The sequence below is a fragment of the Xenopus tropicalis genome, chromosome 8 (genome assembly GCF_000004195.4).
Source record: "Xenopus tropicalis strain Nigerian chromosome 8, UCB_Xtro_10.0, whole genome shotgun sequence".
NCBI lineage: Eukaryota > Metazoa > Chordata > Amphibia > Anura > Pipidae > Xenopus > Xenopus tropicalis.
The window spans coordinates 83,770,100-83,797,054 of record NC_030684.2 but is presented as its reverse complement, the minus strand read 5'-3'; the positions used below and the strand labels follow the sequence as shown (position 1 = coordinate 83,797,054).

Below are 26,955 nucleotides of genomic sequence, written 5' to 3'. Positions count from 1 at the left end.
GTTTTTCATAAAAGATTTTACATGAAAGATTTCAAGAGTCTATATCATACCTCCCAACTGTCCCGAACAGTCCCTCTGCGGGTTGAGCCCTCTTTTGACAGCTCAACCCGCAGTCCCAGATTCTTACTGAAAAGTCCCTCATTTCCCTTTGATCCCCTGCACTGAAGCTAAAAAAGATACAAATGTAATTAAGGCTGATGCCACACCAGGCGTATGGCACATATTTTCAGTAAGCTGAGAAACGCTTGCCAAAAATATGCGCCAGACACACCATATGTCCCCTACCTGTGCCTGCACCGGAATGAATGAGATACGCTCAGGTGCAGGCACATGTAGCCAATATCTGCATAAAAATGCTAGAGAATGCATAGTATCGCATTTTTATGCGTATGGCGATATTTTCAGCAATCGTTTTTCCAATTGCCGAAAATATACGCCATACGCTATGTGTGTCATCGGCCTTAAAGTAGCTTTTGGCAGAGAGCCCAGAAATCTTAACAAGCGTCACCTGCACTTAGAAACATTGTTTCTCGCTTTTAATTTAATAAGTGGGCTTTTGGAAGAGATCCCAGAAAGGTAAAAAGCCACACCTGCACTGAGATACAATTGTAACTAATAAGCTAAACAGGTCTCTTGGGGGAACTAAAGCTGGCCATACACGCACCAATAATATCGTACAAAACCTCGTTTCGTACGATATTCGGTGCGTGTATGGCAAGTCGGCGAGTCGACCGGTATCGCAGGAAGCTGCTGATCGCCAGGTTAAAAGATTTTGATCGGGCACCATAGAAGGCGCCTGAGCAAAATCTGCCGTCAGGGCTGAATCGGCAGAAGGAGGTAGAAATCCTATTGTTTCTACCTCCTTATTTGCCGTTTCAGCCCTGAAGGTTAGTGGCAGGTTTAACGATCTTTCGTGCGACCGATGGTCGCACGAAAGATCGCAAATCGCCACGTGTGTGGCCACCTTAAGACTTGCACCTTAAAGGGCAATTTCACCTTTTCAGCAAAACTAACATAAGACACATAAAACAGGACCCCAAAACCCCCAGAAATGTGTTCAAACTTTAAATAACCTGACAAATTTAGTCAAATGGGAGTGGTATTTAGGGGGTGTGGCCACAAAAATGGGCCTGGCAAGAAAAACCGCCATACTGCGCGCAGCATTTATTTTTGTCCCTCTTTCCATTTTTCAAAATGTTGGGAGATATGCTATATCAGATGTAAATTATAGCTGTGAATATTACCGCTATAAAAAGTATTTATTTATAAACGTTTGTAAAATGTTTTGCACCAAAAGATAGATAGTAGAAAAAAGATGTGTAAAATAAATGTGGTATTTATAAAGTTCCGTTTTGCAGCTTTTTCCACTCTCAATCACCATTTATGAAATCAGCAGCCAGAATCTATTTGAAAGTCAAAAGTGGTGTTAATTATAAAGAGTCTCCAGAATTAGATTAGGTGACGTCCAATCTAAAACACGTATAAAACTACAATTCCCGTGAGCCTAGTAGGCTTGGGCCAACAGTGAAGCATGCCGGGGACTGTAGTTTTCTACCCAACGCCGGCTGCACGACCAATTAGAGCGGGCCATGTAGCCGTATACAAAACAAGGTAAGTCATAAACGGAACTTGTCGTTCGCAACTCTGATTTGCTAGTGTGTGATCTCGCTCCGTGATTGGTCCAGGTAGATGAGTAGCGATCGCCGATTGGCTATCGAGCTGGGCGCTGTTGGCTGACTGGGAATGTTTAGGCCAGGGCCGTAGCCTCGGACTGTCAGACGAATTGAACGGGTCTGGGCTGCGGGAGGAATGGGGGACAGGGCTGTGCGTATTCTGCTGTTTCTCGTTTGTTACTGCGGCTTCCTGGAGGTGTTGTCAGGGTCCCACCGGGTCGCCGCAGGTGAGTGAAATAAAAAAAAAGAGAGTCCCAGTGAAACCGAGTTATTGACAATCCGCAGATATTAAGTAGGGAGAGTGCAGTGCAACGGTGGGTAGCCGGGCAGAATAAGCTACGTTAGGGAGAGTAGAAACGTGAATGAAAGCGGGGTATGAGTGTAGAACCGAGGGAGGTGCAGGATGATTAGAGAGGGTAGGATGACTGTAATGATGAGTGGCGTACATTAACAGCAAGGGTGCAGAGCTGGCAACCTCCCCCATGTCAATAGGCACAGATAATCATCCTGTACGTCACGTTTTTAAACCAAGCTCCCCTATACACTAAAATGTCGCACGAACTAATGTCTTTAAAAACCTGGTGAAAACAGTGGAAATGTATAGCTATATGAATATATTTTTAAAACAAAATTAGATTAGAAGATAATGAAGCAATATGAAAGGCTGTTGTGTCCAGAATAAGCTGAAAAATGTCATGCTAATCAGCTTACCGTTATGTGTACTAATTGCATTCTTATAAAATATGTTTGTAAATATCTCTGGTAATAAAATCAGTATTGAACTGTTTATATTATCTGCATCCCTGCCTCTGACTCCTAAACTCTGTAGCATATGCTGCTGAGGAGAACTGACTCCTGTGTTTTGCTGCACTGACAGTCTTTACTACATGTGCCATTAAATGATAAAGTCGTCAGCTCTCCCCCTTCCCACCCTCTCATTCCTGCAGTGCTTTATATGTTCTGTGTATAACATGTGGCACAGTGGTTAAGCTGTGTTGCTTTGCAGTTCCTATGTCATAAACGCTGTCCCCATAAAGGCACCATCTACAAGGGGATTGTAGGTTTTTCCCATTTTTTCTCAAAGCTGGACAACCCATATAAAGGCCATGCAACATTATGAAAACGTAAAGGCAGGATAACTGGTGCTTGATAAAATTGGCTCCAGTGTTCATGTGAAGGCAGCCTTTAATAAGATATTTGGAAAGAATATTGTATGCAGAGTAAGCAGTGTCTATTAGTCTATGTCACTGAGTGTCCATTTTGCATTTATTTTTTTAAAAATTTCATATAATTTTTTTTTATACTTTATTTTTCAGATGTACCTGAAGGCAGTGATAATCCACAGGTGAGTCTTCAATTGATCCTGATACTAGACATTTATATAATTTGTGTTTGTATTTACATTGCCAGGGAAAATCTTTTGTGTGTATGACAGCCAAGGGATAGTGAGTTATACCCTTTCTGCAATTAAAGTTGTGATAAATACTGCATATCTAAAACAGTTTTATTTGCAGTATGTTTAGACTATAACATAAATTTTTCCTTCCAAAACCCACAAAAAAATAGCATTTTTCTTATGGTAAAAATATGCAGAAGTGTTGTTCTACTAAATGCCTCTACTGTGAACCAAGCAGCTGTGTTCCCTCTTCCTGTAAATCCTCTCCTCGTTAAAGATGCATTAAAGATGCATTTCATTTAGAAGTTTCACATGGGGCTAGCCATATTCTTCATTTTCCAGGGTGCCACAGCCATGTGACTTGTGCTCTGATAAACTTCAGTCACATTTTACTGCTGCTCTGCAAGTTGGAGCGATATCACTCCCCTTCCAGCAGCCGATCAGCAGAACAATGGGAAGGTAGCAAAATAACTGCTTCAGGTAGATATTAGAATAGCACTCAATACAAAATCCAAGTCCCAAGCACTGAGGCTGCCTGCACACCAATATTACAACTAAAAAATACATTTTTAAATGGTAGAGTGAGACAATTTAGAAGTTGAGAATTTAGAAGTTAAAAAGTACACCATAAAGATGACAGAATTCCTTGTTGCAAACAATGTGCTGTAAAAGGAGGAAGGAGTTGACAATAGGGGTATATGGTGGTAAGAATGAACTTTCTGTGTTGTCTTGTGGAGTGTCCGCTCATCACCATCTCTTATAGCATACTGCTAATTAAGACTTGAAGGTATCAGTAGTGATTATAACCTTGTGATTGCCAATTTGCTTTCCACTGGCTTCTGTGGGGATTGTAGGTTTGGATTTGAGATTCTCGTGAATGCTTTCTACGCATGGGAAGGTTTTGTTTTTTGTTTTTTTTAATTGTTCGCAACACCTCGTTCACCAAAATGCAAAGTATTATTTATGCAGTTATAATTTTATTTAATTAAAGTAGTAAACTACCAAAAATAAATTGGAAGATATAACTTAGTGATGGAGTAGGCACATTTACCAGGTGCTACTTTCTATCCAAAGAGTAATTTGAGCTACTTAAGAGTACAGTTTTTAAAATTGTTTTCTTTTTAGGTTGCTCAAGTTTCTCTGTTATTAGGGATTACATGCATTTTTCCATTTGATAACTTGTATGTAGACAGCAATTTAAATTTGCCTCTTGTTTTTTGTTTTGCAAGGTTTTGCAAGTTTTATTATGTACACCAACTAATTTGAATGGAATAAAAATAATTTATAAGGTGGCAGTACTTAGTTTAACCAATGTTGCATTAATGTCAGGAGAGTATGGTAATAAGCTCAAAATTCAAAAAACTGCCAGGCCAAATCTAGGCATATATGGCCAGCTTAAGACAAATAAATATGTTAATGTGTCCTTAGAATAGATTTAACATACTAGTTTTCTATTTTCTGTAAGACACCAGAAGACCATGAATCAGGATACCCCACTGGAGACCAAAAGGAGGGCAGTATGCTCCCAGATGTAGAAGAACAGGATAAGAATGAAGCCATATTTGATGAAAATGAAGTTCAGAAGGACAGATCTGAGCAGAAGCACCTAGACCTAAATCCAGAGGGAAACCCCAAATCCTTTGTGTTACCTACCATAAAACTTATTCCAACAGAAGATGAAAATGAAAGAGACGAGAATGAACAAAAGGGCACACAGACAGTGGAACTGCAAAAACCAGGCAAGTGTGTGTTTTTTTATATAATATATCCAAAAAAGACCAGCAACACCGAGTTATATAGTTATATTCCAAAAAGATCAATCGTGTATTAAAAATGCATGAACAGCCAACGTTACGTTTCGGTCCCCGTTGGGACCTTTCTCAAGGCAACCATGCTAACCAACCCCATGTTCTGTTTATCCATAGTGAACCAGCAAATAGGAAGTGACATCAGTGCACACATGCCATAAAGTGACCATTGCAGTAAAGTGTGCAGCAAATGCTGTAAAGTGATCAGTGCCATAAATTATCATTAAAATATCACAAGTGCAGATCTGGTGCTATTTAAATGAATACCCCTTTAACATAGTAACATAGTAAGTTGGGTTGAAAAAAGACATACGTCCATCAAGTTCAACCATAATGCCTATATATAACCTGCCTAACTACTAGTTGATCCAGAGGAAGGCAAAAAACCCCATCTGAAGCCTCTCTAATTTGCCACAGAGGGGAAAAAAATCCTTCCTGACTCCAAGATGGCAATCGGACCAGTCCCTGGATCAACTAGTACTAAGAGCTATCTCCCATAACCCTGTATTCCCTCACTTGCTAAGAATCCATCCAGCCCCTTCTTAAAGTTATATAATGTATCAGCCAGCACGACTGATTCGGGGAGGGAATTCCAGAACCTCACAGCTCTCACTGTAAAAAATCCTTTCCGAATGTTTAAATGGAACCTCCCTTCTTCTAAACGGAGTGGGTGCCCTCGTGTCCGTTGGAAGGACCTACTGGTAAATAAAACATTAGAAAGGTTATTATATGATCCCTTTATATATTTATACATAGTTATCATGTCACCTCTTAAGCGCCTCTTCTCCAGTGTAAACAGACCCAACTTGGCCAGTCTTTCTTCATAACTGAGACTTTCCATACCCTTTACCAGCTTAATTGCCCTTCTCTGGACCCTCTCTAACTCAGTAATGTCCCGTTTGAGCACTGGAGACCAAAACTGAACAGCATATTCTAGATGGGGCCTTACCAGCGCTCTGTAAAGGGGAAGAATAACCCCCTCCTCCCGTGAATCTATACCCCTTTTAATACAGCTCAAAACCTTGTTTGCCCTTGCAGCTGCTGCCTGGCATTGCTTGCTACAGCCAAGTTTATTATCTACAAGGACTCCAAGGTCCTTCTCCATTATGGATTTGCCTAGTGCAGTCCCATTAAGGGTATACGGGGCTTGCATATTTTTACATCCCAGGTGCATGACCTTACATTTATCCACATTAAATCTCATCTGCCACTTAGCTGCCCAGATTGCCAGTTGGTCAAAATCCTGCTGCAGGGATGTCACATCCTGGATAGAATTGACTGGTCTGCAGAGTTTTGTGTCATCTGCAAACACTGATACATTACTCATAATACCCTCCCCTAAGTCATTTATGAACAAATTAAACAAAAGTGGACCCAGTACAGAACCCTGAGGGACCCCACTGATGACCTTATTCCAAGTAGAGAATGTACCATTAACAACCACCCTCTGTACCCGATCCTGTAGCCAGTTTTCTATCCATGTGCAAACGGCTTCACTAAGACCAATATACCTTAGCTTAGAAAGCAGTCGTTTGTGGGAGAAAGCAGTCGTTTGTTTAAAATAATCATTAAGGTTCAGTGAAGTTATTCGGCAAAGCAATCATTATAAATCCATCATATACATCATAATACATCATGTTAAAAATACACACATTACAGTGTCATGATTGCATAGTGTATACCCAAAAAGGTGAATAAATTCAGTTAAAATTACATCAATATAAGATTAAAAACTTATATATATATATATATATATATATATATATATATATATATATACACAGAAAGAAAGATGCAGAGTACCACACACGCTGGGACTTAATATACAATTCGAGCACAAATAGTGCTCTTCCTCTGGGACAACTTCCCCTGAGGAAGAGCACTGTTTGTGCTTGAAACGATTTTTTGTAATACCTTTTTTCTGTACATTAAGTCCAAGTATAATATTTACTTTATTTTGACCAGCAACCATGTGTGTGTGTGTGTGTGTGTGTGTGTGTGTGTGTGTATATATATATACTGCAGAAAAGATACTCCGCACTCACAGGACTTATGAGTCACTTTGAGAAAGGCTGCTGCGCCAGCCGAAACGTTAGTTGTTTGACCAATAAATTATTTCTTTATTTTTCATAAGTCCTGTGAGTGCGGAGTATCTTTTCTGCAGTATCTTTACCTTTAATTCTGCACCCAGGCACCCTAAATCCTGCTGATACGTGAGTGCCTGATCCATTTGGACTTTATATATATATATATATATATATATATATATATATAATGTCCCAACATCGGCACTCACCAACGTAATGAATTATGTCCGGGTGCTAACCATTAATTCGCATATTGTCCCTTAGAAAGCACTCACGGTACGTGTATTAAAAAAAATATATAGATGTGATCCAAATGTAATAGATCTTTTAGATGTGCACTTGCTTGTGTTTGTACACAGATTTACTTGCAATGAGACTGACACACTTTGAGATGGTATACATATACTTAATGGGTTAAATGTGTTTAAATTGTCTGTATGCACTGATTGGACAATGTATTTAACCATGCACCTCACTTCCTGATATTGTCCTGATGACGATCCTATATGGATCGTAACGCGTAGACATTTTTGTTTAAATAAATTCCTTTTTTTTTTTTTTTAATACACGTACCGTGAGTGCTTTCTAAGGGACTATATATATATATATATATATATATATATATATATATATATATATATATATATATATATATATATATATATATATATATATAATAAACAAAAATATGAATCGCATCGCTCAGGACTTATAACAAAATTGTAGTTTATTAAGTGTAGAAACAGAGAACTGACGTTTCGGCCACAATTGCAGCCTTTCTCAAAAATTTTTATCCTTGAGAGGTCCTAATAAGGACTGAAACATTGGTTTTAACAATATATTTAAAATAAAAAAATTTTGATGAAACATTGAAGGGTGTGCTTGCCACAGATGATTATTTTCTATATATATATATATATATATATATATATATATATATATATATATTTTAACTGGAAGCTGGTTGGAGAGTAGTAGTGATGTGTACATATATTGCAAGCATAAAAAGAAGGGAACAAACAGATGAAAGAATATAAATAAATACTAATGTACCTGCAACAGAAATGTCAATGCTGTGTTAATATACATCATAAGTTTCTTTGGTTCAGGGGTTGCAACAAGGCAGATTTTTTATTTAAAAACATTTGTGAGCTGTTCCAAGATCAGTTTTCTGTAAAACCCTAAACAAGGGTGGGGGGTTACCAGTATGTTTCATTGTTTTGGTCCCTGTGCTGGTGCTTCTTCTCAGAAAAAATGCTTTGGTCCAAGGATCCCCCTTCTCCTTCCTTTAGCAGCATTATGCTGCCATCTTATCCTGTCTTTCCAGGAATTCCAAGTGCAGACTTACAATTGTGCATGTACAATCTTGAGTTTATATTAGGATTTAGTGAGAAGACGAGCGTGGTGCCTGACATATTGCCCCCCCCCAAGTGAATTTGGGTTTCCTTGTCCTTTAACACTTTTGAAATAAATATAGGCATAACATATATATGTGTATTTTGTTTGATTCAATTGGAGTTGCAGGGTGCTTTTGCACCAGTAGAAAAGTATTAGCAGACATGCACCCTACAGTTGAATGCAAAAGTAATATTTGTCTATTTGAGTCCACATTAAAGGGTATCTAAAGGCAAAATTAATAACTGTTAAAGACCATATTGGATCAGTTTTGCAGTATATAATGGTTAAAAATTTTCAACCATTTGCACAAATTAAGCGCTTGCGTTTCATTTGTCCTCCAGCTTAAGATCTGTGTGCGTTCCCACAAAAGTTAAACACTTAGTCACTTTCTGTTTCCGGCCGCAAATAAGAACAGTGCAGGCATGTCTGGATAATGTGTAAATATGCACAGAGCGATTGCGTATAGATGCATGTAGTAAAGAGATGCATGTGCTGTTCTTATTTGCGGCTGGAAACAGCATGGGACAGAGTGCTGGAGAGTTTAGCGACCATACACATGGACCCAACCAAGGAAATTCCTATGCTTCATTCTTGCAATAGGTTAAGCATTATTACCTTTGCCTTTACACCCCCTTTAACAAAATGTTTATGGGCCATTTTAATATCTTTGTGTTCATTCTTAAAGGGTAGTTCACCTTTATCTTTTACCATGTTATAGAATGGCCTATTATTTTTAATTGTTCTTTGTTTTTTTTTTTAGTTTTTGAATGATTTGCCTTCCTCTTCCCAGCTTTCAAAAACTATTGCTCTTTGAGGCTACAGTATATTATTAATGTTACTTTTTAATTCTAATATTTCTATTCAGGCCTTATTCTTTTGTTATTTTAGTCTTTTATCCTAATCATGGCCTTGGTTGCTTTTGTAAATTGGACCTTAATAACCAAATAGCTGCTGGACCTTAATAACCAAAAAAAGAAATGAAGATGATAAGTTGTAAAATGTCAGAATCACTGTCTACATCATACTAAAAGTTAATTAAAATGTGAACTACCCTGAGCTGCTTATTGTTATTACCATTTTATTTTCTGGCATGAAAAATGAATCCTTCCATCCCGCATGCAAATTTTTGGAGGTGCAAGTATTTAGACAGGTGATAATGTTCAGCGCTGCTATATTGTTAGTCCATAGAACAGAACAGCATTTAACTGGTTAAAGCAGTCAAACACATACTGAGGAATTGAATCCTGTGTCAGTTTGTAAAACACTTAACCTACCAGCCAGGGAAGTTTTGAAAAATAGCAAAATAGATCAAACTGCTGGGAGGGATTCTCTCTGGATTCCTCAGTTAGATCTACAATAAAGGAATAGATCTTTGTGCTTCTGTGTGTGGGTCAGCAAAGCATGGTTGCATCAGCCTATTGCCTGGTATGTAAAACCTGTCTGCAGCCACCTGGCCTCTTGCAGTTTTTTCTAAACCCATCAGGTGTTGGAGGAGTTGTCTTTTTCCTTTCCTACTGATTGGCCCAAGTCAATGTTTCGTGTAAACACTGCTCAACTCGTAGTCTGCAGTGGCTTTAGAAAACTAAACTGAAACCTGGACTATTTATGTATAGCTGTAAGATTAAAATAAAAGTTCTTGAAAATGATAAAGTCTTTATTTTATAATCTTCTTGTAGTTTTTCAAAAATTATTGAGACTAAAGGCTACTTTTTTTAAGACTTTCTGTTGTATAGTATACATGTACTTGAATGTCATTGGGTTGGTGTCTTTTTTTTTTTTTTTTTGGACAGGGATTGATTAATTGAAACTTGATTTAGGATTGACCAATTGACTGAAATAGATTACACATTTGTATAGAAATGCGTTCCACGCATACAATATAGATATTTCCTGACATTCTGTAGTGCCATGGTTATGCCATCTTCATTTTCTGCTAAAGAGCCTTTTCCAGTGGTAAACATATTAACTTGTTTAATATGTTCATACATTTAATCCAATGAAATGTTATTAATTATGCTTTTTGTCTTTGTAATTTTCTAGATCCCCAAATCCTAGTCTTGGGAGGCACTGCAGAGGGAGAAGCATGTCATTTCCCATTCTTGTTCCTGGATAAGGAATACATTGAGTGCACAACAGATGGACGTGAGGATGGCAGACTTTGGTGTGCAACCACTTATGACTACAAGACTGACTTGAAGTGGGGGTTCTGTGAAAGTGAGTCCTACAATGTACTAGCTTTTGTGCTGTTTCATGTGTTGAGTTTAAACTTCACTCATGATATGAGGCACAATACTTTTATTAGTATGTTGCAAATATGTGCAAAAAGTGCAATTGCCATGTATTTACTCACAATGCTGTGCCTTTTCCATAATCCCAGCATGAGTGTTCTGGTGTTTGGCTTAAGAGTGATGTGTACATACCTGCTTTGCAGTGACTAATGCAACTGACTGCACCCCCTGCAGCTGTGGTTGCAGCCATAAATTACCCCTCATGTTCTAAGGAATTTAGAATTTGACAGTCCCACAACTGTATTTAGGATGGATTTAAAAATAGAATTATCCCAGGGCAATGAGGAAATCTAAATCTTGTAAGTACAAGCTTAAACAGCTAGATAAACACAAATATTTAAGTTTGTGTGTAACTTAATCAGCATGAATGGAAAAACATATAGGAGCATTTCATATTTGAACAGAGCAGATATACCATAGTAAGTTTACAAAGCAATTTGAATAGTGGTGCTGCAGAAGAGGAGGGCTTTCTTATTTTGGTTGAGATACCTTTTTATTCAGTGGAAGTAAAAGATTATTGTCTTCGTGTTCTACACTGTACTAGGCTTTGTGTATTGTGTAGTGTATAGTGTGGTGTTTATTTTGAAATTTTTATTAATTGCTCAGTATGACTGTATCTATATTTATGAGGTGGGGCACAGCTATGCCGAGTAGTGGTCCATAGCACATGAGGCAGATTTGCTGGTGGGCGTAGAGTAGGCACATTGGATAACTGGGAATCAACTGGCATGAGATCCACAGCCTTATTTATGGAACTTTGGGAAGGAGCAAAGAGTTCAAAACGGGCACAAAGTGCTTATATGTCCTGTTTATTTTTTCATATTCAATATAGATGATTATTGCCACATTTTAACAAGGTGAATTTGCAAGAAGATGAAAAAGCAATGAAAGTGATGATTGTGTCCCTAAGAGAATCCAAAAGACTCTGGCCTAACAAGGTTTATTTAAAATTAGCTGTAGCAAGGAATTTTTCTGTAGAAGCCAGAACCTTTAAATATTTTGTTATTGTGCAGTTTGGCTATCTAGGTGGTCAAATAGGTTTCTTCTAATGGGTAATGGCAGTAATGGGTCCGAGACGATATGAGGACTTGCTGAGGTTCACATTTTGGATTTGCCAGTGCTTGTACAACCTTATCTGCACTTATCCCAAAGGTGCCATACATACCCCAGTGGTTGGTCAGTATGGTCAAAATCTGCTAATATAACTACTGTTAGAGCCTGTATCAAAGTACTTAGTCAGTGGTACATGAGAGAACCTGCCACCCATGCAAACGGTGATTACCATATGCAATTGCTGGTATTTACCCTGTGTGCCATGCCCTTACAGGGCTTTCTACCAATACAACATCAAAGAATAGGCCCAATACCCACTCACACCTGGCTGGCTGTGCCTGCATCTGGCACAGTTATTAGTACAGATATGGCAGACCTTGGTCTTTTTTTGTGCTTGGTTAAGATTGAAGCATCACAAATGAGTTGCTGGGAAAATCTATAAGGGCATCATGAGAATGTTTCTATTCCTGCCATCCAAGCACTATGAAATCTTTCGGTGTTTAACACTCAAGACCATAATTTACTCAACGTATTTAAATATTTACATAACTAATATATAAAACAAGACCTGGTTAATGCAGGAGGGAAAGAGGTCAGTGACTTAACATGTTGTAGGCATTGTTTACCTCTAGTTTTTTTGATCATATGGAATGCACAGCTGTGCTTTGATCATTTGTTTGAGGGAGAATGTAATGATGTAAAAGTTGCACTTAGAAAGAATATCCATTATCTCACTGAGAAATATTGTGAGAATCAGTGTCGCACCGGGGTGTCCGTGGCCCACTGACCCCAAGTGCCCTCTTTCCCATCTCAGGGGCCTTCCTTCCTGAGGTCTGTCCGCCCCCCCCCCCCTTGTCCCTCACTGGTGTGGCATAGTGTACCTCTTACCACCTTCCTCCTCCATAACCTGCAGCTGCAATAGGACGAGAGCGTGCGGTCTTTGAATGGGAAGCATCTGCAGCTTTCTAGATGAGTGGGCCTGGGTCGGAGGGGCCCATGAGGGCCAGGGCCCAGTGGCCCAGTCCAACCCTGGTGAGAATGTTTCACAAATGGAAATGTATACTGGGACTTTCAGCTTAGGGCTAGAATCTACCCAAATCAGCTATACTGAACCAGACTTTGGAACCGCTAAACAATTGTGCCTTTCACAATTTTTTTTCTTATAGGGCTTCTGCTAAAACATCCATGTGTGTCGCTCATTTATCAATTAAATACCTTCTGATAATAAAGATGCCAAGCTTAGGCAGTATTAGAAAATCTAGCAGTTCTTTCTTACTAGCTAGGTCAAATTTTGCTTAGCACTGACATGTTGGTTATTTATTAAGTCCATGTCCTAACCATAGTTCTCTCCTCTGTTAAGCTGAAGAGCAGTCCAATAAGAGACGTCAGATGCAGGAAGCAGAGGACCTTTACCAACTGGGCATGAAAATACTAAATGAGAGCAACAAAAGATCACAGAAGAAGGAGTAAGTTGCCACATATGTAAATGCAAAATCTAGGATTCCTATGATCCTGCAGGATTTAAAATCCGTCTTGGTAGATGTCTGCGCTGCATGGAAAGATGGTTTAGCCATATTTATTCATCTGAAACAAATATTTACCAATGGGAGCAGTTGAATTAAATTAGCTTTTTGTTTGAACCTGTACAAAGGTTCAAGTGTTGCATAAACACTGGGGGGGTTTTTTGTGTTTTTTTCAATTATCCTCAACAAGATACGTTTTCTGTCTATTTAGAGCCTTCCACTATTTTATGAAAGCATCTGACATGAACCACATCAAGGCAATGGAGATGGTGGCCTATGCCCTGCTGTTTGGGGATCCTATAAAACAAAATATCCCATCTGCTAAAGAGCTTCTGGAGAAACTGGCAGAGCAAGGGTCACCTCGTGGTCAGATGGTAAGATATGAGTTACTATGAGTTATTCTAACCTTTGACTTGGGGTAAAGAAAGCATATGCCTTTGCTGAACCAGAATAACATCTTCAGCTGCTTGTGAATTACTGCTTTCCTTTTATCCAATAATAGACGGATTGGATTGGATTGGAATATCTGTCCTGTGTTACCTTGTTAATACCTGCTGCAGTAATGGCCCCAGTCTCTTTTTTTGCCCTTCTGATGTTTATTGTTATATTTGGTTTTTAAATTTCAGGCTCTTGGGTTTTTATATGCCTCTGGTCTGGGTCTGAATTCCAGTCAAGCAAAGGTAACTATACCCATATAAAAAGTTCTTGTTTGTAATTATTTCAGTTATTAATTTATTTTTTTCTGTAAATCACAGGCTCTTGTATATTACACATTTGGTGCTCTAGGGGGAAACCTCATTGCTCATATGATTTTGGTAAGTCATCCACCTTCATCATTCCTTTCTTTTACTTGAAATTCTAAAATGAGTCCAACAAAATTTGATTTTTTTTTTTTTTTTGTAGGGCTATCGATACTGGGCTGGGATTGGAGTATTGCAGAGCTGTGAATCAGCTCTCACACATTATCGTCTTGTGGCAAACCATGGTAATTTTTTTTCAGGTTATATAACTGAAGAAAAGTGGCGAGGCCAGACATGTAAATAATTTATGTATAATTAACTGATTTAGTGTTTGCAATGTCGGGCTAAACCAATGTTTGACAGAATAGAGTTTTTTTTATGAATGGCTTACTATTTCTGCCTGCAGGTCAACAGTGTGCAGGTGCTTTTAAAAAAAACTTATATAGCTAAATATAGGGACACTATCATCCATATCATAGCTTTTTAAGTACAGTAGTTTAATTTTCAGGAATGAATACAAATTTACACAATAAAGTGATCATTGTTGCCTATTTCTGTAAAGCACATAGGTGGTTTGCATTTCTTTGCCAGCATAGTGGACACACCAAAAGTTTAGCAAAATCTGCAACTACAAGGATAATGCAGTTCTTGGATATCTTACAATCTTTTATTGTTTTAACCCTTTTACTCACCACCATGCTTCACCCATGTGCACCCACATTACAATCAAGTGTCCCTTTATACCTCCTAACTTGGAGGGCTGGTAAGATAGGTGACTGCCATAACTAGGTTTCAATCGTTTTGGTTTTTTTTGTTTTTGTTTTACAGTGTCTAGAAAAGAGAAAGGCAGTGATTTGAAATGAGGTATATGTGTTTCTAGGATAACAAGCCTTTGAGATACTTTAGGCTTGTTTGGGACCAGTAAAAATAAATTGGTATCACTGTAAATGTTTTATATTACACTAAATTAGATTGGTGACTGTGCACTTCCTGTGTCCAGAGCTACTTGTGCATGTGCCTTTTGCCAATTAGGACATGCTATTTTTTGTTTTTCTCAAACAAAATTTCTGAAGTTGAGTGATGCACAAAAAAACTGTTATTTGTTTAATCTTCATTTTCTGTTTGTTTGTTTTTTGTTTTTTCAGTTGCTAGTGACATCTCACTGACAGGTGGCACTGTTGTACAAAGGATTCGCTTGGCAGATGAAGTGGAAAATCCAGGAATGGCTAGTGGAATGCTTGAGGAAGATTTGATCCAGTATTACCAGTTTCTGGCTGAGAAAGGAGATGTCCAGGCTCAGGTCTGTAAGACACTTATAACTAGCATACAATAGCATAAATGTGCAAGCAATCATTTAAAGGAACAGTAACATAAAAAAATTAAGGTGTTTTAAAGTAATTAAAATATAATGTGCTGTTGCTCTGCAAAAAACTGGTGTTTTTGCTACAGAAAAGCTACTATATAAATAAGCTGCTGTGTAGCCATGGGGGCAGCCATTCAAGCTGGAAAAAAGGAGAAAAGGCACAGGTTACATAGCAGATAACTAGTAGATAAGCCCCATATAATGGGGGTTAATCTGTTATCTGCTAAGTAACCTGTGCCTTTTCTCCTTTGAATGGCTGCCCCCATGGCTACACAGCAGCTTACTTATATAAACTATAGTAGTCTTTCTGAGGCAAACACACCAGTTGTAGCAATGCAGGGCAACAGTACATTATATTGTTATTACTTTTATACACTTTCATTTTTTTGATTTACTGTTCCTTTAAAGGAGCTTTTTAATTCGGATGATTTTGCTTCAGCTATAATGTGTTTCTAGAACCAGAATATATTATAGTTTTTACCTTTTCTTCTCCTTTAAGGAAGGACTAAGTAAGCTTTATCAGAAAGGTCTATGTAAATACAGCCATAAGTACTCACACAAACGCTGTCCTCTATCAAAAGAAACACAAGATTTCTTGTTTCCTTTTTTGTAAACATGTTCTTAGGGTATCTGACTTCTTCTCTCAGAAAAATCCTTCATTCCCGATCCAGAGTCTGCGCACCTCTCTCCCCTCTCCTGCTCCCCCACCCCATAAGAATTCATAAAACTCATGCCCCCCACCCTTAGAAATGTTTGATCTGAGCTATAACGGCTAAACTGCAATCAGGAAGCTATGAACACCAAGCTAAAATGGCAGCTGCAATCCGAGAAAGCTTCTAGGGCTCTTTACTCAGGTATGATAAAGTTTTCTGCAGAATAAATATAGTGTTCTAGGTGGCACTAATGTGGCAAATCTATTGGCAGTAAAATGCCAAAATGATTTTCTTCTTCTTTTTAAGGTGGAAAGAAACATTTTTTTTTTATATTTATTTATAAATTAACAGAGAATCTGGTTATTAGCAGGTACTGCAGCCAGCTTGTTTTCAGTTTAGTTTGAGTTGTTGTCCAGCAACATCTGGGTATCCAAACATAGCTTCAGTATCTCTCAAATTCTGAACTGCTCAATGGGTCCAAAAAGTCAGGCAACTGCTCACATATGGCTAAGAACATCTTCACAGAGAAATTGTGGGGACCCCAAATGCTTTTACAGACATAACTGAGCCCAATTATCACTTTTTACTTTACCTCCACTCATATGGTCTCTGCCAAAACACCAAAAACAAGAGTTATATGTTGTGCTTACATATATAATTGTAAGATGTGTTTCTTTTGTAATCTATCATTTTATAATGTATAATTCATAGCAGTCATTTAATCTTGACAAACATATACTGCTTCTGTTACATAGTTTGTAATTCTTTCCCTCTGTTCCATAATATAATGCAGAGCAAATGGTTATAGTTTTCTAAATGAAAATGTGTCTATTCTTACTAACTTTAGGTTGGTCTGGGACAGCTTCATCTGCACGGAGGGCGTGGTGTGGAACAAAATCATCAAGTATGTTTTAAAAATAAAAATATCAATACAAATGATAATGTTTAATCATTTGTCTGACATAGATTGAAAAATTGACAGTATAACTGTACCTATAAAGTACTCTGCCTATTGGTAGAGTCTGCTTGCCGCTTTTCTTAGTAACGTATGCCGCACCAAGTGCTGTCTGGCATGGCCAAAGAGGCTGATGCCATAACAGTTGTACAGAACTGCAAATGGAGAAATTATTGTAGTTGTTTATAGCAGGACCCTGTAATAACTGTTTACATTCCTTATTATCATTATATAAGTAACCCTTCTTATATTAGCGCATTTAGTTCGTTAGATAAGCCCTAAAGTTTCTATTTTCTAGCCCAGTAATGGATAAGATTTTATATATTTATAAGTTGATAAACTGGTTATTTTTGCCTTAGCAGAGTTTTGTTATTTATGATGCTTTCATTGTCAAGTCAAAAGTAAAAGGATATTTTAAAGCAGCAGCAGTGCAGCAATTTAGTTCTGTTTTCCATTTTATTTCTTTTCAGAGGGCATTTGAGTATTTTAATCAAGCAGCAAATGCAGGAAACTCCCATGCAATGGCTTTCCTAGGAAAGGTATGGAAATTGAAAGGAAGCAGCCTTTATCGACTGGTTCTGATTAGAGTAAATAAAAACGAAACTAATACAAAAGTGCAATTCTATCAGAAATGTAATTTGCATGTATTATTATTTACAGGCTTTCTCATTTTCTGAACTTCTTTTCCTGGGAGGTAAACAATGGTTGTGCTAACAGAAACAACAGTATCTTTTCTTTTTCTCTCTCTTTTGATCTCAGATGTATTCTGAAGGAAGTGATACAGTGATTCAGAGTAATGAAACCGCTCTTCAGTATTTTAGGAAAGCAGCAGATATGGTGGGTTCACTCCCTGATGATGTATATCTGTGTATGTATAAATGTGGAAACAAAATAAATATGCATTTTAAAATATAATTTAATAAAATGTGTATTGAGAGCTGTACACAAAGCTATACACCACAACATTAGTATAACACAGGATGCATATGTGGAACCTGCATTCTAAGGGGCTGATTTACTAACCCACGAATCCGACCCGAATTGGAAAAGTTCCGACTTGAAAACGAACATTTTGCGAACAAGTTGCGCATTTTTCGTAGCGTTAAAACTTAACGCTACGAAAAATGCGCAACTTTTCGCGTAAGTTTTAACGCTACGAAAAATGCGCAACTTTTTACGCAACTTTCGTAATGGATAGGAAAACTCGCGTTTTTACGCAAAAATCGTATTGGTAACGAAAAATTCGTAAAGAATCCGAAAAAATCGCAAAACATACGAAAAAATCGCAAAATACCGATCATTACGAAAAAAACGCAATCGGACTCCATTCGACCCGTTCGTGGGTAAGTAAATCAGCCCCTAAGTGTAGTACTTTAGTAATACTGAGAAATAAAGTGTAATTCTTCAAGCTGATAAGTACCATGACCAAATTTACGTTTACTTTCTTTCTTTAGGGAAATCCAGTTGGCCAGAGTGGACTTGGCATGGCTTATCTGTATGGCAGAGGGGTTCCTGTTGTAAGTAAACAAATTGTACATTTTCTAAAAGAAAAAATTTGCAGTACTGAAATCAGATGCTCAGGCTTTTACATATAATTACATTATATGTCTCATGCTATTAATTTATTTTGTACCATACTAATTGTTTCCTGTTCTAATACATATTTGAATTCTGCCAGTTGCTTGGAGTCAGAACACAATTTATACAGTGACAAGTTCAGTTGTTTTATTCTTATCCCAAATGGAATTTAAATGTTGAATTCTTGTTCAATTCTTGTCCCCAATAATTTGGAATTGCTAATTAATCCTGCAGGATTATGATCTGGCTTTGAAATACTTCCAGAAGGCAGCGGAGCAAGGGTGGGTGGATGGACAGCTTCAGCTTGGATCAATGTATTACAGTAGGTGACTGAGATATGCATCTGATACATTTTTAATGGCTTAATAGATGTTTTGACTTTGTATATTAATGATGCCCAACAGGCATTCCCTTTATGCTTAGTTGTAGGTCCATGCCACAGGACCCACTAGGAAGAAACATGGTGCCCATCACTTTTATACATAAACTATTGTAGCTTCTTACAATTTGTACTCATCTTATTAGCCAGAGTCCCTTTCCAGCAGTAAAACTAACTACTTTCCCACGGTCACTGTGAGTTTATTTCACTTCTCCTGGCAATTACTGGATACCTTTCGTCATGGGTTTAATATAGATACAGAGAACACAGATTCAGCCATACGAGAGCCAAATTATCTTATATTCAAAGTAACTTCAACCTGTTGTAGATTTTTCTCTTTCCCACTGGTTTGTGACAAATCCTGTGCTTCAAAATGCAGGATTAAATATTGTCATCAAGAAAAATGACTGAGTTGTGTATACTTTTAACTGCAATAAACCATGTTAGTGATACTTGTACATAAGTAATGTGATGTGACCCACTAGCTCCAGTACCTAGCTCTCTTCTTACTCTACTTTAAACTTTCTTCCTATCTTCTCTCCCTTTTTCTCTGTGTTGTAAAAGATAAAATACAAGAGTAAAATACTTTCAACGGTGACATTTAAATTGTGCACCCTGGTTGCTTTACAGATGGCATAGGCGTAAAGAAAGATTACAAGCAAGCCCTGAAATATTTTAACCTGGCATCACAAGGAGGTCACATTTTGGCTTTCTACAACCTTGGCCAGATGCATGCCACTGGCACAGGAGTGATGAGATCTTGCCACACTGCTGTTGAAGTAGGTGCAAATCTTTGCTACTTTTTCTGAGAAATCACATTAGAAATCTCAAACTAGTGGTTTAACAATGTTTTGTTGTTTGCAGTACAAAACCAAAGATATTGAAAACCTGATTTACTGTGCTGTTTTATTTAATGAAATTGCTGATTCCCTATGATAGAAGCCCATGCAGAGATGGTGTTTGAGTTTTAGAGGTACTCTATAAGGTCTGTCACATAGGTATTTGTTATTGCAGTGATTATGTAGTTTTGCGTGTGTAGTTTTTTTTAATACTGTAAAGGGACTCCAGTAGTACATTACAGTCATCAGGTCTTAATTTTTTCCCATCAGTTGGTTAATTAATCACACAACAACCACCACTTACTAAGTGACTGCAGTTCACTTGGAAGTGGCATGTGAGGGCTTCCAAAAATAAATATAATAAACATTGTACATAAAGTCGCTTGAGGTTAAAAAGTAATCATTTTCCTTTCCCTTAACTAACACAATTTTTGATCTTCACTTCTAGTTATTTAAGAATGTATGTGAGCGTGGGCGTTGGTCAGAGAGGCTTATGATTGCCTATAACAGCTACAAGAATGGTAATGCCAACACAGCAGCAGTGCAATACCTGCTTTTGGCTGAACAGGGGTATGAGGTGGCCCAGAGCAACGCAGCTTTCATCTTAGACCAACGTAAGAGAATGGGATTCTGGTAGATGCCAAATACTTGTCTTGTATTAAAGGCTCTGTATGTGACTGAGAGAAATATTTCTAACTGTGGCTGTTGTATTTCTTGCAGAAGAGGCAGCTATATTTGGAGAGAATGAAACCTTTCCCAGGGCTCTGCTACACTGGAATCGGGCAGCCTCACAAGGTCAGTCTTATTTGCTGCATTAAATATGAGAAGGGTAGGTTCAACAATAATAGGGTTATTGAAGATTTTGGTGGACAAAACTTGTTATTCGTTCTGCAAGTTATCATGGTCTAATGTAAAATCACACATATATATTCAAGAACTTGATTTCTTCTGGGAAAAGGATCACAATATATGCACATTATATCATTATAACTAGAAAGCTGAAGGAGGTTAATGAAGTTCACAGTTAATTATGTACATTAGTTGTAATACTGTATATATTAGGAGAGGCTATTGTGCAAATAATGAAGTTTGGTTAGGCAGCAGTATACACCTGTAAATGAGCTGTTCATCAAGGAGAAGAGGGCCTTGTTATACAAATCTTACAAATCTTTCTTTAAATACACTGCTTATTCCAGGGTGTATGAGGCAGTTTTATTTTAAAACCCGAAAAACCGAATATCCTGTGTCAGGTAAATCTGTTATAGAGCATAGTTTAGTGTAATGCCACACTGGGCAGATAACACAGGCTAAGAATCAGCCCCTACGCTGGCAACAGCCATTCCCTGAGCTGTACCCTGAGTTAGCCCAGATGCAGGCACATGGAGCAGATTTCAGCCCAGAAACACACAAGTATGCATTTTGCACTAAAATCTGTTCCATGTGCCTGCCCCTAGGCTGACGCAGTGGCTCCAGATGCAGGCATAGGGAAAGGCTGATGCCAGCAAAGAGCTGATTCTCGGCTGTTGTTCATCTGCAGACTAAGGCAGTAGCCTTAGATCTGAGTCTACTTTGGAAGTATGCTTTTATGAGATAAATATCAAGTTTGGGACCATTTAGAAAGAACCCTGGGAAAATCGGCCCCTCTGGGTATAAAATTTCAGTGCCCCACTATATGGTAGCATGAACTGCTAAACATAGAAATCAACATTTTTTTTCTCATTTAGGTTACACCCATGCCAGGATAAAATTGGGTGATTATCATTTCTATGGTTATGGAACAGATATTGACTATGAGACTGCATTTATTCATTACCGCCTGGCTTCTGAACAGCAGCACAGTGCCCAAGCCATGTTCAACCTGGGATACATGCATGAGAAGGGCCTGGGGATCAAGCAGGTCATTGTTATCTTACTTTGAAGTGTTTTTACTTGTTCTGCATTTCCAAAGAGCAGTATTTTTACATGTTTGTTTGTTTGTTGATCCTTTTAATATAAAGAAACATATAAAGCAGCAGTTATTTAGGATCCTTATATTTGCTTATCATTTATAAATGTAGTTGTTTTTGACTTACAATTTTTCTGGCATTTCTGGGCACTAGTCCGCCACAAGGTTGTCTTCCCGATGCTGCCCCCCATCACCCCGCAGTACTCATAAATTCAACTGGTCAGGGGGAAGCCTGCATCACTAATAGCCTCTCTGCACTAAAACAGCTGAAATTTTGGTTTAATAGCCAAAAATTCGGCTCTTAAAGTTACCAGCACCTGTTTTTTGCCACCCCTGGTAACGTGCATGGCACTGCTTCCTGATTTGGCTTCTCCAAAGATTTAGGGCTCATACACACAGGGGTAAGGTTCATGCAAACACAAAATATAAAATACATATTAACTGGATTTTAAATGTATTTCTGAACATAGCATGTCCAGTTTTCTAGTGTACAGCTTAGAATTGGGGGCCGTGAAATATTGTGAGATGCATAAAATGCATTATAGCAGCTCATTGTGACACATTTGCATGTATATCCACTTGCACGTACATTTGCATTTGAAATTGTAAACATGCACACACTCCATGTGTTCTCTCACAACATCAGCTTTTGTTCTTCCTTTTATAGGACATCCACCTTGCTAAACGTTTCTATGACATGGCTGCTGAAGCCAGCCCAGATGCTCAGGTGCCAGTGTTTCTAGCACTGTGTAAACTTGGGGTTCTGTATGCACTCCAGTATCTGTGTGATATGAATGTAAGTACTTGAGGCATTAAAATCATTGTCCCAAAAACATTCCTTTTTCCTTGTTTGTTTTGTTCCTATTAGGGATGCACCAAATCCAGGATTTGGCCACGGTTCAGCCTTTTTCAGCAAGATTTGGTTTCTGCCAAATCCATGGTCCTGGCCAAACCAAATACAAATCCTTAAAATCATTTTTGTCACTTAAACACAGAAGCTGAAAATCTTTTGTCCTTTTAGGATTTGGATTCATTTTGGTATTCAGCCAAATCTTTCATGAAGGATTTGTGGTTTGGCCAAATTCCAAAATAGTGGATTTGGTGCATCCCTATTTCCTTGCATCTTTTCAATATAGTGACAAACTGGTTAATGCTTTTTAGCTAATTGGTTGCTAGTTCTTAATGAGGGCTGGCCAGTGATATCCTTGGTTTTCATATGCTGGTGCAATAATCTTGTTCATTTTACTTAAAGGAAAACTATACCCCAAAACAATGTAAGTCCCTATAGAAATATATTGCATAAACAAGCTCATATGTAAAACCCTGCTTCATCTAAATAAACCATTTTCATAAAAATATACTTTTTTATATATATATATATATATATATATATATATATATATATAATCTCTATATATCATCATCTATCTATCTCTATCATCATCTATCTATCTCTATATCCAGTTTGGTGAGTTTCTTAGTTTGTATTGTGTTATCTGTTGTTTAAGTATTCATTCTGGGGTATTGTTTTCCTTTAATAGAGCTTTAATAATGACTTCACCCCATGTGTGCATGTGTTACCCATTTACTATGTTTTGCTAAATAAGGATATGATTGCCTTCTAGAACTTAATATATGTTCCCCCATCTTCCCTGCCTACTTTTAAGTTCCCACTACTTTGGCCAATCTACTTGCCTTGTATGATAAGCTACACTGTACACTTCACAAAAAATAAAACCCAAATTGTTTTCTGATGCTTTGATAAGTTTTTCCTGATTTAATTATCTTATCTTCCAACTGCATCAGGTTAAAGAAATGGTATCCCAGTTGGATATGGATCAGTTGTTGGGACCAGAGTGGGACTTGTACCTTATGACCATTATCGCCCTGCTGCTTGGGACAGTCATTGCATATCGACAAAGGCAACCTCAAGTTGTTTTAAGACCCCCAACACCAGCTCCAAGAGCAGCACCTCAGGATCCACCCCCTCAACAGCCAGAACAACCCCAACAACAACAGGAAGTACAGCAACCACAGTGAACACAACGGTTTGCTCTTTAGAAGAACATTACTTGGTGTAAAGACCGTTAAACCCAAAGGCTTCCAGAAGACCAGAGCTGCCTCCGTCCCACAATGGGTCAGGAAATATATGCAACCACTTTGATCTGCCGAGTGTTAATAGAAACAAAGCAAGCTATTTTGTTTTCTGCTATTCATTTTTTGTTTCTTTTTCTTTTTGTTTAGACAGGTAATTTCCTCCCTTACCTACATTTTTGTTTGCTGTATGGAAAGCATCCATTTTCAACCACAGCAATTTTTTTCTTTAGTTTTATTTATAAAAGTCTCAAAACTGTCACCGACTCACTGCTAAAAATATATGGGAAGGTATTTTTCCCACCTTAGGGCCAAAAGTAGGACTCGTTAATTAGAAGTGGTGGAGATTGGGAAGGCGTGCTGTGTGGGGGTATCTCCCTCACTGTGATATTGTTAGCACTCACTCACTGAATTAGGGGGTCTTTGTGCTCTTACTGAATATGCAGATCTGCACTAGGGCATAGTCCTGCTACTCTCTTTTAAACAATGTTTTTAAGACACACCACTTAACTCAGTTTGTTACATTCTCCATTTGTGTTGATTTTTTTTTTAAACCCAGCTTCACATTTTGTAAAGAATCCCTTTGCGCAGCCGATATTCCTGCAGCTCACGTCTGGCTTGGGCTAAACGTCTTCATCAGTTGTCCCCTAAATCTGAAAAGCTACTCAAGCAGTTGTGCTGATTGCAAAGACATCACATTATTTCTTCATGTTTTCATTCTGGGGAAAGAGACTGTAGAGAAGCCTCAAATGCTGCATTGACTTGTGGATCCGAGGAAAACATGATGCATTTCCAAAAATAATTGAATTGCTACTTTTGATGCAATCACAAGAGATCTTCAGTTACATCATTTGTAATCAGAAATGTGCTTGGATCTGAAGTGACAAATTTTTTTATGTAAAAAAAAAGAAAAATCTATTTGGCAAATATGCGGTGAGAAATAGGTATCATCTCAAGAATTATAGATGGACTGTCCCCGATGTACTCTTAATAATCCTTATCATGCTGAGCTAGGATGCAGACAGCATACAGTCCAACCCCCAAGCATGAGAAGGGTTAAATACTTGGTTGTTAAGGGGCTCATTTGTGCAATGTTGAGAACCCAGCTCCCCTATGGGGTTAGAGTACAGCTTGGGCAGACAGGAAAGCCATGTAAATTATCAGCCGGGCTTACGAGTTTTATTTAAATAAAATAAAGTTCAAATGGTGGCGTACTTTTATTTGTTTATCAGAAATAAGCAAAGATGGGGGAAAACTTAAGTGAATGATACAAGGAACAAGAAGAGCATAAATGAAATCAACAGTGCAGGGGCAGATGGGAAAATTAAAGAACAATGTAATTGGGGACATAGCAATTGCTGACAGCAGTAGAAAGAGTATGACTGAAGAGAATGAATATGAAGAATCATGAACACAGCTGGGAGAAAATAAGAATTAATAGTACTGGAAGACAATCATGCTGGAAAAAAAAAATACTATAGGAAGCAAAAATTTCACACAGACAACATAACAGGGGATGTTTTCTGATGCTTTTACAGTATTATGGAGGGGCAGCCTTTTTCTTCATTTCCCAGGTGCCCAGAGCCATGGGTGCTCTGATAAACTTCTGTCACACTTTACTGCTGAGCTGCAAGTTGGAGTTGCACCCCCTCCCTTTTCCCGCAGCAGCCAATCAGCAGAACAATGGGAAGGGAGCAAGATAGCGGCTCCCAGTAGAGATCAGAATAGCACTCAATAGTAAGAAATCAAAGTCTGGCTTGGGACTCCTCCAGTTACATGGGAGTAGGAGTAAAAATAGGTTACCTGAAAGCAGTTCTAATGTGTAGCGCTGGCTCCTTCTGAAAGCTCAGACTCAGGCACAATGCACTGAGATGGCTCCTACATTACAATATTGCAATAAAAAAAAATGCATTTGTTGGTTCAAGAATAAAATTTTAAATGGTAGAGTGAATTATTTGCTGTGTAAACAGTGTAATTTAGAAATAAAAAGTGCAACATAAAATCATGACCAAATCCCTTTAACATTGTTTTTTTTATATAATATATATGCAGTAAAAGCCAGCACTCGCAGTACTTTGAGACATGTAATATGAAAAAAAATATGTTCACAAGAAGTTTCCTTTCATGTTTTTTTTATTTATCCAACGTTTCAGTTACTTACAGGAACTTTCGTCAGGGAGATCTCCCTCAGGAATGTCTCAAAGTCCTGTGAGTGCTGGCTTTTATTGCATTTATATTTTTTTGCAATAGCACCCAGGCTTCAACCCCTATTGTATGGTGTGCTATCCTTGCTGGAAATAAATAAATATATATATATATATATATATATATATATATATATATATATATATATATAATATTGCCCCATGTTATATTAGATGCAGTAAACTCATTTCATACTCACAGATGGTAGTAATTTTACCAGCAAATTAATGTCAGTTCTTCAGCCCAAGGACTAGGATCTCCTACTACTGCTTTGACCTTTTTTATTTTGCTTTTCTTCTCTCCATTCCTGCAGTGTCTAGGCCTTGTATCCAGAGACCAAGAATTGGTCTAGCCCAGAAGCTTTATTTCTCTCTCCTATCTTAAAGTTACTCTGTTGGCACCCTGCGCAGAGCTCAGCTCAGTTGGTCTTAAACCAAAGAAACTTTTTATCACTTCTGTTTTTTAATAGGCTAGATTCAGGGTATGAGTGCAATGGGACACACATCCAAAGGAATATGTTGAACCCACTAATTGAAAAGCAAAGGGGAAAGGGAGATCTCATGCACAGCTGCATTGAGATCTGTTACTGCCTCCTGCCTTTAAGTTGAACCTTCATTTTTGGCTTTGTCCTTCTTTTGTTAAAAGCACACAGGAGCCCTGTGCTCGACTAACTAAATGGTTGACTAAAGCAGACGCATTGGTCACTTACTGAATCTCTGGCCTGATGAGGTCCTTGGCATAACTGTTCTTTTACTAAGACCAAATTAGTGAGGGTAACATACAAAGGTCAAATAAGCCATGGTACAAATTTTGCTTATTTATAAAATAAGCTATTTATAGTTTTTGCTTAATTGCATAATGCAATTTATTGTTCAGGCAAGATAGAAACTTATTGGGCCATTATGAACCATAAACATGCATTTGCTTCCAGATAGTGTGACCACAACTAGGTTAATAGTTCCAAACTCCATTATGAGT

General features: G+C 37.9%; 1 protein-coding gene across 1 annotated transcript; it reads left to right on the top strand.

The window, feature by feature from the left end:
• Window positions 1-1,644: 1,644 nt before the first annotated feature.
• sel1l (SEL1L adaptor subunit of ERAD E3 ubiquitin ligase) lies at window positions 1,645-24,979 on the top strand. The gene is made up of 21 exons (XM_002938370.5): window positions 1,645-1,900; window positions 2,990-3,018; window positions 4,535-4,808; window positions 10,403-10,576; window positions 13,064-13,169; window positions 13,438-13,600; window positions 13,853-13,906; window positions 13,982-14,041; window positions 14,130-14,211; window positions 15,112-15,266; window positions 16,830-16,886; window positions 17,408-17,476; window positions 17,697-17,774; window positions 18,392-18,454; window positions 18,750-18,837; window positions 19,525-19,673; window positions 20,182-20,347; window positions 20,454-20,528; window positions 21,458-21,630; window positions 22,346-22,474; window positions 23,485-24,979. The coding sequence occupies exons 1-21, from the start codon at window positions 1,810-1,812 to the stop codon at window positions 23,716-23,718; spliced, it is 2,469 nt and encodes an 822-aa protein (XP_002938416.1). The 5' UTR covers window positions 1,645-1,809; the 3' UTR covers window positions 23,719-24,979.
• Window positions 24,980-26,955: the final 1,976 nt, after the last annotated feature.